Source organism: Gordionus sp. m RMFG-2023, chromosome 2, assembly GCF_954871325.1.
Source record: "Gordionus sp. m RMFG-2023 chromosome 2, tfGorSpeb1-WG-v2, whole genome shotgun sequence".
Lineage (NCBI taxonomy): Eukaryota > Metazoa > Nematomorpha > Gordioida > Chordodea > Parachordodidae > Gordionus > Gordionus sp. m RMFG-2023.
In genome coordinates, this window is record NC_088776.1 from 49,205,429 (window position 1) to 49,221,112 (window position 15,684).

General features: G+C 24.0%; 1 protein-coding gene across 1 annotated transcript; it reads right to left on the bottom strand.

Annotated features, from left to right (window-relative positions):
- Positions 1 to 1,615: 1,615 nt before the first annotated feature.
- On the bottom strand, positions 1,616 to 13,721 carry LOC135923256 (uncharacterized). The gene is made up of 3 exons (XM_065457911.1): positions 13,594 to 13,721; positions 13,244 to 13,524; positions 1,616 to 2,597 (listed from the first exon to the last, which is right to left on the bottom strand). The coding sequence occupies exons 1-3, from the start codon at positions 13,594 to 13,596 to the stop codon at positions 2,432 to 2,434; spliced, it is 450 nt and encodes a 149-aa protein (XP_065313983.1). The 5' UTR covers positions 13,597 to 13,721; the 3' UTR covers positions 1,616 to 2,431.
- Positions 13,722 to 15,684: the final 1,963 nt, after the last annotated feature.

Genomic DNA, 15,684 nt, shown 5'->3' on the forward strand with positions numbered 1-15,684 from the left:
TGACATGACTATAGGGCCAATCATAAGTCCCAAAAATCTGAAAGAACCCACCATGTAAACACTAGACCTATTAAAAAAGGAACAAAGTTGTGAATTATTCGTATTCAACTCGTTAATAGAAAAATACTTCGTACAAATAATCAAATTGGCCTTTTTAATATCATAAAATAATTCCGACAAAATTTCTTATGTTGTTTATTAAAATATTTTACATTTTTGTGTTTAAAATTCCTATTAAATAGGATAAGTCCTAAAATTGAGCTGATATAAATATCAGATAGGTTTAAGAAAATCAATTTTATTTTATATTCAGACCGGGAACATTAACAATGAATAATTATCTATTATTCCGATATATTCAATAACCTTTAGTTATTTTATTTGTTTAGAAAAAGATCATAATATATATTTTTTTAAATTGGATATGTTTCAGTAATTTGATCCTTTTCGACAGACCATAATCTCTGAATTTCGAAATATTTAATAAATAATCAAAATTAATAAAGTCATCGAAGGTTGAACGATTTTGTTAAATTAGATTCAAAATCGATAAATGATTTTTGAAAGTTTTCCTTTCTTCCACTTATTATATTTTCTATTAACAGCTGCAAATATCAAAAAGTTTTAAATTTTAATAGCGTTGGCTCGAATATTTTTTTTAAAAATCAATTCTTTTCCAAAATCAATTATTTTTCAATTCAATCAAGTAATATTTGCATAACTTCTATTTCATCCTTTAAAAATATACGATATTAAAATCTTTTCATCGATTGGAAAAAAAAATCAATATAAATTCCTTATTTGAAGATCGGTTGGCAATTATTTATGTATGCGCGCGGGCATGAGATAGTTTTTGAGCCGGTATGAATATGGCACAACATTATTTTTTTAAAGGATTTTATATTTAATTAAACTATATTCATTCAATTTATATCAACAAATTCATAAATATTTTTATTTCCAAAAGGGGGTCATTTGACAAAAAAAAAGGAATACACCATTTCATTCATTCAACATTTCACAAATTGTGTAGAATAAATAATTACTTTGCAAAATAACAATAAAAATTCAATATATTATATTATTATGCCTAGCCTTTTATCATTGTATAATAATGTAAATAAATTTTTCATTGAAAAAGAAAAACTTTACGAGATAAAAAAGTGACAAAATAATAACTAATTAGCTAGATTTATTTTTAGATACACCTGATTCCTTAGACCTGACAATTTTTATTTTCTTTATCTCTTGTAATTTGATATTATTTTCGTAATAAATTGCTTTCGCCAAATGGCAGAATTATGGGCAATTAAAATATTTATCAAGATTAGATATATAAAGGGGAAAAAGAAAGAATTTTATTTAGGAGCGATGCATAGTCGACTATGATTTGCGTGGTTAAGCTCCATATTAATATACAAAATGCCATATAAAAAAAAATTGAATTCCCAAATGACTTAAAACAACGCTGAAGCCCCTTTAACAGCAGAAAGTTTTAAATCGGTTAAAAAAAATTTATTTTTACGTCTAAAAAAAATATATTAAAATTACTACACCAATGTGTCATTTCACGAATCCCGACACTAGTCAAGTAGTTTTCCAAATGTAAAAGCAATTATGTTATTTATTATTTATTCACAAAATTATACTAGTATTTTTTTTATAATATTATCATTGTTATATAATTATATTGTTTGAATAAATCATTGTAAAAATATGGATCAAAAAAACAAAGGTACTTTTTCGCAAAAAAATTATTATTATCAATAAATAATTATGAAATTTTTTTTTGAAAATGAAATAAATAAAACAAATTTTGAAGATACAAAAATATAATTTAATAAATATTAGCAGTTCAGTTATATATTTTGCTAAAAAAATGACAATAAAAAGAATGACAATTTTTTTCAACTTGAGAAAAAAAAATGTCGAAATTTTACAAAGATTTTAAATGGATTTGTATTAATAATTATCAAATATGAATTTATGGATGATCACAAACTATTTATAACAATGGGGAGAGGGGAACCGAAACCCAATCAAGTTTTGAGCTTATAAATTTTTAAATTGTAATGTAAAAAGGTTTTATTTTAAATAACATTGAGATTTTAAAATTGTATAAATAAATAATAAACATTGATATATTTGTTTTATAAAATGGCGAGTGTTTTTATAGGTATAATATAATTTTTTTGCTAAGGTGATGCATCATAATACCACAACATGCAATGCATGTCATAATTAGAAATAACGATTCGCGTGAATGTATTACATAAATAGTCTCAAAATCTTTACCTACCTTCAATAATTATCAAGTTTCGGCTAATTGAAGAAAAAAATATTTAAAGAGATTATTATACAAATGAGTGGTTAAATTTTGGTTATTTTTTTGTAAAGTAAGTGTATATACGAGAGAGGTATTAAGATTGGCTTAATGTCTTTCACCACTTTTAACCTTTTCTAATACTTCGTCATAGCTGACCTCAGCATCATCGGTTCCCTGAATTTCGCCTCCTATTCCGACCAATTTCTTCTTTATCGCGTCTTTACTGCTGGTGTAAATCATTTTGCGCTTGATTTTGGCACTACCCGGACACCTATAAAAATGGAATTATCAAGAATAAAACGAATGAAAAATAATTTTTTAGCTAAAAATATAAATGGCATAGGGTTATGTCCTAGATTAGATGATAACGTGCAATTGTAATAAATATCAGATCTACAGGCCAGGAAGTCAGATTTAAAAAATCCGGGCCAGACTTTAAAAATAAATTACAAAGCCCGGTCGAATTTTCTAAAATAAATGATTAAATATGATGCCGAATTAACTTGTAAAAAATTATTATATTACTTTTTCACAAAAAAATTTTGTATCGGTATGTATGACCAATATTGTATCAATTACAAAATTAAAAATAATCTCGCTGATTTAAGTGATGACAATCTTTATGCCAAAAAATTAATAAAATTGTAATATTTTTTTATCTGATTTATATCCTTAAAAAAGAACGTAAAATAAATAAAAATAATTTAAAAAAATGTAGATTCGGCTATTACTATTAGTATCATATCACTGCCCTTAATTATTCAGTAGTATCATGAAAAATTTTTATTTATAATTTTAAATGAGTTTATACTAAAAATAAAATATAGCTTTAAAAAATTATTAAATTAGAGCCCTACTAATCGCCCAAAGCTCAGGCTCAAAAAACAATTTTAAAAAAACTTAAGATAAAAAAAATGGCCAAAAAGATGATTGATGATTTATCTTTTGGATTTTAAGGTCAAACTCAAGAATAAATTAAAATTTTTGAGGGGTTTTTAACCCAGGTCACTTATAAAATGTTTATATTTAAAAAATACGAAATATGGTATAAAAGATTGTAAGATAAATTTAATGGAGCTACTTTTTAAAATTTCTAATTATTATTAACCATTTTTATATAAATTATAATGTGCCTAGGGATCCTGTAGCTAGATTAGAGATAAGCAAGGTCCGAATGAGCCCGTGAAGAATTTTAAAATTTTATTAGCTTGACTGGTAATATTAGCAGCCTTTACTTTCAAAAAAATATTTTACACCCTAGTTTAGGGTTACCAGATCCTACTTAGTGGAAAATATATTTTTTAATGTGTTAAAGGCAAGAAAATATTAATTGATTTTATTTTTATTGCATATATCAATAACATTAAATATATTATATAATTTTCACTTGCCAATATTTTTCATAATAAATTTTGTCTTTTCTCTAAATTTTAATAAAAATCTTGGCATAAAAATGATTTAAAATTATTTTCTGCATATTTCATTGCTCTTATAAATTCCACTGATAATGTATTCCTCTCACTTGTCTACGAATTAAAAAATATTCTTTTAACATTAGCATTATGAGCTGGTATAGCAAAAATAAGACTTGCTTATGATTAGCAGTTCTCTGTGTTGCTCAAGGATTGGAATATTTAAAAAATATTAAACCCATTTCTGATGGAGAAAAATTTGTATATTCTTCACAATTCATTTTATTAGTAATAAATAATTTAAGGTTGCAGAATTGATCAAATAACTTTTTGATTTAATTAACAAATTTATTTTTAAGAAAATTGATAGAGTTCTCTAGTTCTGATCACTTTGGAACATTTTTAATTTCCATCTATTAGAAACATTTCAATTCTTAAATGCCAAAGTGCCTTCTGCTCTACAAACTTTATCTAGATTTGTGTAATTAGATATAAATTACGTTACTTTACCCGAATTAGCTGCATTGTTGATCCTTTGATGATGTTTATAAGTAGCTAAATGTTGTTTTATATCGGCTTTACTTTTGATACTGATTGAAAATGAAATATGACAGGATAGACAAGATACAACATTCTTATTTTCTTTGGCCACAGGTTGAAATTTAATTCATTGTTTTTTGGCATCGTAATTATAATGATAAATATTATTTTGATATTGAAAAATAAATAAAATTGTTTTATTAAAAGTCATCATAAAAGTTTTAAAAAAAATTAATACAAAACCGTTAATTTAAATTCTATGAATAAATTGCCTTTTTTTTGGAGTTTTTGTTTAAAATATTTAAATAAAAAATAGGTTGAAAAAAATAGAGACAAAACTTAGAAATATATTTTTTATATTTGATTTTTATGAATAAAATTTCAAAAGTGGACCCAACATGGGGAAAAAATTTTTGTCTTAAAAAAATATTTAAAAGGAGGATATATGAAAATAGATACCATAATATCTCAAACGAGAACATGTCTTCTTTAAAGATCTGGTAAGCCTATTCTAGTCCCATATTTTATTATGCTCATCAGGCTATAGTTTTTTTTGAGAAGGAAAAATCATAAATTTACATTATTTAAGGTGGTTACAAAAAAATCCGGGCCAACCTAGAACAAAAAATATGAGAAGCTGCTCGATTAGCAGATCTCTACCCTAGATCCCACCAGAATATTATATATTTATTATATATTTTAAAAAATATATATATTTAAATTATATCAATTATCGTGTGGAAAATCATATAATATAGTGCGACCTAATTGAGCGTTTTCAAAAAAAGTATTAAAGCAAACTAGATTTTATGAATGTTTATAAATTTTGATCAATTTCATCGATAAGATTCGAAATGCATTGTTTGCGTTTTGCATGAAAAAATGGAAAACGCTCAATTAGCTCGAAATAATAGTGAATATTAATTTAATGCTCTTATTCCCTTTTGAAAAAAATTACAGAAAACAACCAAAATTATTCAAAATATTGAAAATTAACTTCTGCAGAGATTTAATATAAAGTTTTCCGCCTTTTGGAAGTAGCAAACTAATTAGTAATTTATTCCTTTAGTCTTTAATGGTCTGATTAGGACAAACATAATTCCAACCCAAAGCATTTTATAAATTATGTGAAAATGGTTATTGAATATCATTTCAAAGCAACATATTAGATTAAATTATCATGAAGTTTATATCTAAAAACAACACAAAACTGGATTATCATTTTTAAGAATATTATTTGAAACCTTTATTTGTTAATTAAATTTATAAACTAAATTAAATGTTATTAATAATGAAAACTGTCAAATTCTTTTAATATAGAGTAATCATAAGGCTCCTATACCCCCCCCCACCTATAAAGCAAAAAAAAAGAAAAGGTAATATTTGTAGAATTTGCTCACCCTCTCTTCCTCCCTTTAATTACATAATACTAAAAGTTTATTGCAAAATTCAAAAAATAACTAAAAATTGATAGAAAAAAAATATAATTTTTCATAATTATTTTATCTAAATAGTATTACAAAAATATTGATAACGTTTAAAATTGTTCAAATGAAAGGAATGAAAAGAAGCTAAATGAAATTAAATGATTAAATGGGTTTCTAACAAATAACTAATTTATATTTTTTGTATTCAGCGATTTTTAAGTTTATTTTATTAATTAACTTTAAAGCCCCTTAAAAGTAAATTATTTAAATTTAACTTAACATAAATTGAATGATTTGAAATTGTTTATTATTAACATAAAAAACAATTAGATGAGAATTTTATAAATAGACGATTTTTTATACAAGGTGAATGATTCTACTATAAATAGGTGAGCAAGCAGAAAAATCTTAACTTGGAATTTATCCTGTGTAAATACTTTCCCCCAAATATCAATATTGACCAGGTGCTCAACAAGATAGAATAAATATTCCTATCTACCAACATAACGTTTTATCCTGATCGTCAGCATTCTTGGCTAAAAATTCTCCCTCTTTTTATAAGCCCAAAAATTAAGCTCTTTACAGGAAATCTTCTGAGTTTTATATATTAAAAAATAAACAAAGAATCAAAATTATTTAAATTCTTAACAATTATCAATGTCTAAGCATGACTTTAACATTTTTGATGACAGTAATGGAAACAAAAAATTTGTACTCTTAAAATTGGAATAAAAAGGCCTCATTCTAGTATGGCATAGAAAAAAATATCAAGCAATAAATTTCAAAAAATAGTAAATAAATCAAAAAATTTAGAAAAATCTTGCCTATCAAAAACCTTAATTTCAATTTATTATAGGGGAGACCGGGGTAAAACGATTGACGGGGTAACAATGTTAACGCGAATAACTTTTTAACCATTGAGTATAAAGACCTTAAATTTGGTGTGAAGATGTATTTTTATATCTAATTTCTTACCTATGTTCATCTTTTAAAAAACTTACCTGGTTTTATTTATTTTGTCAAAAAACTGTTTTTTACCCAAAAAATATAAAAATCATTCTCTAGTATATTTTGCTTTTAGTAAAATTTACATATCCTCAGGATTCAAAATTTGGCACACATGTTCCTTAATGTATTAGCTATAAAATAAAATTTATCTGACATCTTTAGCTATATTAGAAGTCACGCAATAACGATATTTATAATATATGTCACCTAGGGGTAAAGCTGTTATGGGTAAAACGGTTAAAATATAAAATTATTCACATTAATTTTTCATTAATTCATTTATTATAATTTTTATTGTATCAATCAAATAATGAGAAATTATAAAAGAAAAACCATATACAGAGATGTAAATATAATAAATGAAGCCATAAAATATAAAATAACAAATAATACTTCATTAAATTTGTCTGCTAAAAAATTTAACATACCTTATACAACGTTGAGAAGGAGATGTAAAATTGGTATTAAAAGTTCAGATCATCATAAACAAATATTTACAAATGAAGAAGAATCTAGATTGTGTGACTATTGTTTGTATTATATTGTATTTCATAATTTTAATAACTCAATTTAAATATCAATATTAATTTGGTAACTTTAATAAAAATGCTCAATTGAAATTATATTGTATTTCATAATTTTAATAATGCTCAATCTAAATATCAATATTAATTTGGTAACTTTAATAAAAATGCTCAATTGAAATTATATTGTATTTCATAATTTTAATAATGCTCAATCTAAAAATCATGTGGGGCAACAATTTCAGATTTATGATATTCCAGGAGTGTTAAAAAATGAAATACCAAGGGCAGTGACATCAAATAATATATTAAATGGATTCTTAGCATGTGGCATATTTCCTTTAAACCCAAATATATTTATAGAACAAGATTATATCTGCTGCAATAATTCAAATGCTAACTCAAATATTGAATTTGAAAATAATGATGAAAATATTACAGTGACTCAAAATCTTACAGTGACTCAAAATAATGATAGTGATTTATCTATATTATTGAACGAAAATGTTCCAGATGATATTGATGAACCTTATCATGATATGTTACCATCATGCTCAAAAAATTATAATAAAGTATTCAATCCTTCATCTATAATACCTATTCCAAAATTATTCAATATTTCATCGGATAAATATCTAAAAAAAAGAATTCAGAAATATTAACATCTACACCTTATAAAAAAAAATTATTAATTCAGAGAAAAAAAAATATCAAAAAATAATTGTTTATGTGTTATTTGTAATAAAAACTATAAAAATAGTTGCGAGGGCGATGAATGGCTAAAATGTACAATGTGCCTTGAATGGGCACATTCTAAATGTGCTAATTATGATAATTATTTTACATGTCCTTATTGTATCGATTAGTTTTTAAATAAAAATCATAAATAAATCTTAAATTTGTAATATTTGTTAAATAAAACAATAAATATGTGTCAAATATTATTTTAACCACTTTACCCTAGTGCTTATCCATTTTACCCTGTACCCAGGATAAAATGGCGAAAATGAGTAGTTTTACATAACTAATCATAGCTCCTAAAATATTATAGGTAGAGGGCTACACTTTTTTTTATCTTGTAGAAGAGAGATGGGGCTACACATTGATTTATATTTGTTGTGTTTGACTCTTATTTAAAATTTTTATTATAAATATGCAAAATGCCTATCGTTTTACCCCGGTCTCCCCTAGAGGATATGATAAATTTTATAATAATATCTTTTTAAATTCAAATAAGGCACTGAAAAATTTAATTTTTTAATGCATTTTATTAAGTAATGCAATCATTTTAATAAGAAATATGGTAAATGATCATGTTAGTAGACTGGACCAGTTTGGGTATGTTGGGTGTAAGATTTGTTTGAATGTTAGAACAAAGCTTTAAATGGGCCTAATAGTGGCTAAAAATAAAACCAAAAATGGTAACCCTCATAAAAAATACATTCAAAAATTGATCAAAAATTTCTAACAAGAAAGAAAGTTTCAATTTTTATTTCTTTATTACTTTTAAAATTTTTATTATGAAAAATTAACATAAAATAAATAACAAGCTTCATATTTATGAATTATTTTATATCTTTTTCAATAACAATCAACCTCTTTTAATAACAACTCATTCGTGCGAGCTGAAAACTCTAAAATTAATAAATACACTTCCCTAACCAATTGCAATCTCATACCAATCGTATCCGACACAACCGGGTTTTTGGCAATCATACTCTAACCTTCTTCAAATCCCTTGGTAAAAAAAATTTGTACCATCACTGGTGACTCATAGTAAGGCTTCTATCTCAGACAGCGCATATCTATTGATATATGCAGATCTAATTGCATTGCCATTCACGGCTCCCTTTCTTGACCTCCTCCTACCCAACACAATTAATTATACTAATTTTTTTTAACCGTTTTTTATATAGATTTTAATTTACAAATAGTTTACATGATATTTTTAATATATATTTTTAAATTAATTATATATGTTTTACTTTTAACGTTCAATGTATTATTTTAAAATTGTGATATAGTTTTATATAAATCTATGATGAAAATAAAATAAAAATTAATTTAAAAAAAAAAAATTAAAAATTGCCATTGGTGGAATGAGTATTGGTCTTACCACATTGGTTTAATTAAAAATGGTATTGGTGTATTTCTAATAGTGTTGTTAAAAACCTTGTATTAGAATTTTAAAAAAAAATGGCTCTAATATTTTTATCTCTCTTGATTTTGTTAAAACATTATAGAAAGCTTTGGCAAAATTCCTCAGACTTAAGTAATATTTGTTTGGCTAAAATATTGATTTAGCCATTTTTTAAAAATCATCTAGATTGAGATTTTTAACAACATTGATCTCAAGTCATAGATGATTTAAATAATGGGCTTCTATAAATTGAGGGAATGACTAAAATACGCGTCCCCGAAAACTACGCGTCCCTACGCGTCCCCAGTCAAAACGACTTATTTTTATTATTATTAATAGGAAATCTTATTAAGCTTTATAAGATGAGTTAGAAAATGTTTTTTTTAATTTAAAAAAAATACGGCAACTATATAAAATTTACAAAAATTTATTTTTTAAAAAAATAAACTACGCGTCCCTACGCGTCCCCGGTCAAAATACAGTTTTTTTAAAAAAATCAAAACGGATTCATATTTAGCTTATTAAAAGAATACAGAATATGTAAATATTATATTTTAAACTATTTTATAACTTAGTGATTTTTTCAAAAAACACTTTTTTTTTTCAAAAACACTACGCGTCCCCGGTCAAAAAACCTTTTTTTTAAAAAAATAATAGCAGATTCATGTTTAACTTTTTAAGGAGATTCAGAAAATGGTATTAATAAAAAAAAAAGGCTAAACTACGCGTCCCCCGGTCAAAATACACTTTTTTTAAAAAAATCAAAACGGATTCATATTTAGCTCATTAAAAGAATACAGAATATGTAAATATTATATATTAAACTATTTTATAACTTAGTGATTTTTTCAAAAAACACTTTTTTTTTCAAAAACACTACGCGTCCCCGGTCAAAAAACCGTTTTTTTTAAAAAATAAAAGCAGATTCATGTTTAGCTTTTTAAGGAGATTCAGAAAATGGTATTAATAAAAAAAAATTTAAAAAGAAATTTTTTCCAAAAAAATTTTTTTTGGCTAAACTACGCGTCCCCGGTCAAAATACATTTTTTTAAAAAAATCAAAACGGATTCATATTTAGCTCATTAAAAGAATACAGAATATGTAAATATTTTATTTTAAACTATTTTATAACTTAGTGATTTTTTCAAAAAACACTTTTTTTTCAAAAACACTACGCGTCCCCGGTCAAAAAACCGTTTTTTTTAAAAAATAAAAGCAGATTCATGTTTAGCTTTTTAAGGAGATTCAGAAAATGGTATTAATAAAAAAAAATTTAAAAAGAAATTTTTTCCAAAAAAAATTTTTTTTTTTTTATAAAATTTATTTAATTTAATCAGAATGACGGGGTTGATGGGTAATTACTAATTAGTTAGGTGTATACGATACTAAATATGCTTTAATAATATATTTTATAAAAATATTAATATTTAGGAGAAAAGGAGGTAAAAATGTTGCAATGTAAGGGTTTAGAAATATCATAATTTACATTTATGATAGAAATCAACTTGGGTAAAATTTAAAATAGATATCTTTTAAAATTTTTTAATTTTAAATATGGGCTAGACATTGGCTTTTTTAAATATTTTATTTGAATTCTCAACTACCAAAATTATTCTGAATCTCCTTGAAAAGCTAAACATGAATCTGCTTTTATTTTTTTAAAAAAACGGTTTTTTGACCGGGGACGCGTAGTGTTTTCGAAAAAAGTGTTTTTTGAAAAAATCACTAAGTTATAAAATAGTTTAAAATATAATATTTACATATTCTGTATTCTTTCAATGAGCTAAATATGAATCCGTTTTGATTTTTTTAAAAAAACTGTATTTTGGCCGGGGACGCGTAGTTTAGCCAAAAAAAAAATTTTTCGAAAAATTTTTTTTTTTAATTTTTTTTATTAATACCATTTTCTGAATTTCCTTGAAAAGCTAAACATGAATCTGCTTTTATTTTTTTAAAAAAAAAGTTTTTTGACCGGGGACGCGTAGTGTTTTTGAAAAAAAAGTGTTTTTTGAAAAAATCACTAAGTTATAAAATAGTTTAATATATAATATTTACATATTCTGTATTCTTTTAATGAGCTAAATATGAATCCGTTTTGATTTTTTTAAAAAAAGTGTATTTTGACCGGGGACGCGTAGTTTAGCCAAAAAAAAATTTTTTTGGAAAAAATTTTTTAAAAAATTTTTTTTTATTAATACCATTTTCTGAATCTCCTTAAAAAGCTAAACATGAATCTGCTTTTATTTTTTAAAAAAAACGGTTTTTTGACCGGGGACGCGTAGTGTTTTTGAAAAAAAAAGTGTTTTTTGAAAAAATCACTAAGTTATAAAATAGTTTAAAATAAAATATTTACATATTCTGTATTCTTTTAATGAGCTAAATATGAATCCGTTTTGATTTTTTTAAAAAAGTGTATTTTGACCGGGGACGCGTAGTGTTTTTGAAAAAAAAAGTGTTTTTTGAAAAAATCACTAAGTTATAAAATAGTTTAATATATAATATTTACATATTCTGTATTCTTTTAATGAGCTAAATATGAATCCGTTTTGATTTTTTTAAAAAAAGTGTATTTTGACCGGGAACGCGTAGTTTAGCCAAAAAAAAATTTTTTTGGAAAAAATTTTTTTTAAAATTTTTTTTTATTAATACCATTTTCTGAATCTCCTTAAAAAGTTAAACATGAATCTGCTATTATTTTTTAAAAAAAAAGGTTTTTTGACCGGGGACGCGTAGTGTTTTTGAAAAAAAAAGTGTTTTTTGAAAAAATCACTAAGTTATAAAATAGTTTAAAATATAATATTTACATATTCTGTATTCTTTTAATAAGCTAAATATGAATCCGTTTTGATTTTTTAAAAAAAACTGTATTTTGACCGGGGACGCGTAGTTTATTTTTTTAAAAAATAAATTTTTGTAAATTTTATATAGTTACCGTATTTTTTTTAAATTAAAAAAAACATTTTCTAACTCATCTTATAAAGCTTAATAAGATTTCCTATTAATATTAATAAAAATAAATCGTTTTGACCGGGGACGCGTAGGGACGCGTAGTTTTCGGGGACGCGTATTTTAGTCATTCCCTAAATTGACTATTTTAAATGATTTCCTAACCAAGAATCAACATTTGAATATTATAAAAATATTAAAATTTAGATCATGGTAATGGCAATAAGTATAGAAAACTGAGAAAGGGATTAGGCAGGATTACTTTTCTAAATGGTTATTAAGCAAAAACAATATTTTAGATTTATAATATAATAAACAAAGAAAATATATTAAATCAAAAAATGTATTCTTAAGGATTCTTTTTAAGCATTACAAATTTAGTGTAATAAAATAAAGTTCAAGGTTTAAAAAATGAAGTTATATTAAGGATAACCATTTATCTAAGTTTTTTAAATTAATTAGGGTTATAATATGACTTATAAAAATATAGCAATGTTAACCAATTTCTTTAAATTCCAAAAGAGAGAACTATTTAGACCTTTAAATAAAGCATATCAGTTTGTGTTTGTCTTATACAAATTACAATACTTGAAATGTATTATAAGATATCTGTACATCAATTTTATTTGCCAATTTAAGACTAATTTATTTTTATAAATGAAATTATTTTAAAAATTTATTGCAATTAAACTTATATCTTATAAATAAAAAAAAATTCTATCCAATAAGAGATATTTGGACCATAAAATCCTGATACTTAATTATAAAGTTAAAATATTACTTGGACCATATCTTAATTTAACAATATTATATCACTTAGAACAGACAACTAAATCAATATATAAATGAGTTTCAACTACAAATGGGAAACCAAAGAGATTAATTAGTATATTTAATCAAGGTATAATATTAATTTTTACCAAATATAGAATAGAAGTTTATTTGTTGATGCTTCAGGGGCGCCATGTCTTTCAACTTTGTAATCAAAATCATAAATAGCATATCTACAATCACCTTGGCTTTCAGCCTCTTTAAGATCTTTAAGGAATTCATCATAGGTGGCATTAGCTTCAGCTTTCTTTAAAACTTTAATTTTCCTATCATCCTCTGACATCCCCAATATCACATATTTATTATGTTTTTTTAATTTCATACCCTCATACACTTTTAAACACTCATCATCTACTGCTACGCCTGATGACTTTAAAATATATTTAATGTTCAAATAATGAGATAAATTTAATAATATTATTTGAAAAAAAAAATTTACCATATTATTTTAGAATTATAAAGTATCCAAATTATAAACCACCGGAAATTTATTATGATATTCTTTTATATTATTTCACACGCTTACCATAAATGGATATACAAACCCTTGATCAAATATAATCCCTCTAGGAGTTAAGTATAAGAAATATTATGTGATTAAAAATGCTTTATTTATATGATTAACAAAGAGTTATAAATATAATATATTTATATTATAGGATTTTTAATTTAAAAAAAACCCCCTCATTCCTATTTATTTTAAATTATTATAAGCTTATATATAAACCATTATCTAATTTCTATTAATAATATTATTAGACCAAATTTGGGCAGTAACAAAAAAGGTAAACTATAAAGTTTCTTTATTCAAAGATTAATAGACTTATATATATATATACCTTATCTTATGTCATGTAGATGTGTTCTATTTTTTATTCTAAAATAAATTCAAATTTTTTTTTCGAGAAATCATTTTTCAAAATTTAATGATTTTTAATTTTAATACTTCCATTTTCTCCGTAATAACTTATTTTTATCTATATCAATTTTAGAAGGTGATATGATATATATCAGGGGCGTCGCTAGCCTTTACTATCTCAGGGGGGCTAAACTAAAAAAAAATATGGGAGGCTTCGCCCTCCACGCCTCCCAATTTGCGGGCCTTGCCGGGTTTTATATTAGTATATTATACTTTTTTAAAATTTTTTAAAATTTTTTAACTCTGAACAATTATTCTGAATTTCATATTTTGTCATTTATTACATTATGCATACAAAATAAACTGGCATATAAATAATTAAAACAATACAAGACAATTTCAAAAATTATACTTTTTAATACAAATATATTTATTACAATATAAAATATTACCGATTGCTGATATAAAAAAATTTGCATCTAAAGAAATACAAGTGATAAAAAATATTTTTTATTCATATATATGCCTCAATTGATAATAGTTTTTAAAAACCACATAATGCAATAATATAATTCTTAGCAACTTACATTGACAAAAGGTTATAAAACTAATATAACTCTCTGTTACCATTTTAGACAATGTTTTATAGAATGGACTAATTAAGAAAAATTTATAGGCCTAAACCAAATCAACAATTCTTGAAGAAGAGAGTATAAACGACCAATCCAAATCATAAAACTATATGGGGGTTAAAGCTTCCACATGATGGAAGCTAGATATGTAATCAAAAAAATTAATGTGAGATATTAAATTTCTAAAAGATTATCTTCCATTTTAAATGATATATAAACGACTACACATTGACCATTATTATTTGTCTAAAATATGTTATCATATGCTCTCAGCAGCTGTAGTAATAATCTTAAATTACATAGCAACACAAATAATAGATGCTGGTTAATTTGCAGTAATAGCCATGACACTCACGATCTAAACTAATGTCAGAATTTATTATGTTGAATAAACTGATAAAATAAATACACTAAAATCTTTGGAAGATATAATTATACAAATATATTGAAGCCTGAGTTATTTACATGGCAAGGATGCCATATTAGAAATGAAATATTTTCTTACTATAAAAAAAGGACCAGAATGATATGATGAAACAATTAAGATTTTATATATTGTCGCAGCACCTCTAGTTGGTATATTATATCTTAAAAGAATAGTGGTTTGTAATAATATCAAAAATATACTTTGTATTAAAAATTTAACTCAAAAAACAGTTTTTCGAAAAAGAAAAAAATAACTTTCCTAAAAACAAAAGCGAAGAAAAGATATCAAATTTATTACATCTATTGTAGGATGAATAAAATATTTAATTTTTTAAATTATTTATAACTAGATGGCGTTAAATACTTAAATGCAAATTGTTACTGTATTTATTATCATATGCATTTATTAGTAAAATTCATTATAATATTTATTGTAACTGTCAAATACGTCTATAAAAGTGGCATTTTATCTAATATTTTATAAACAACTGTATATAATAGAGGATTATAAACTATATGTCTAATTACTTACTTTTTATAAAGAAATCTCTTATAATTATTTGGAACTTGAAAATATTTTTAGGAATAGGTATGATAATAAAAATTAAAAATA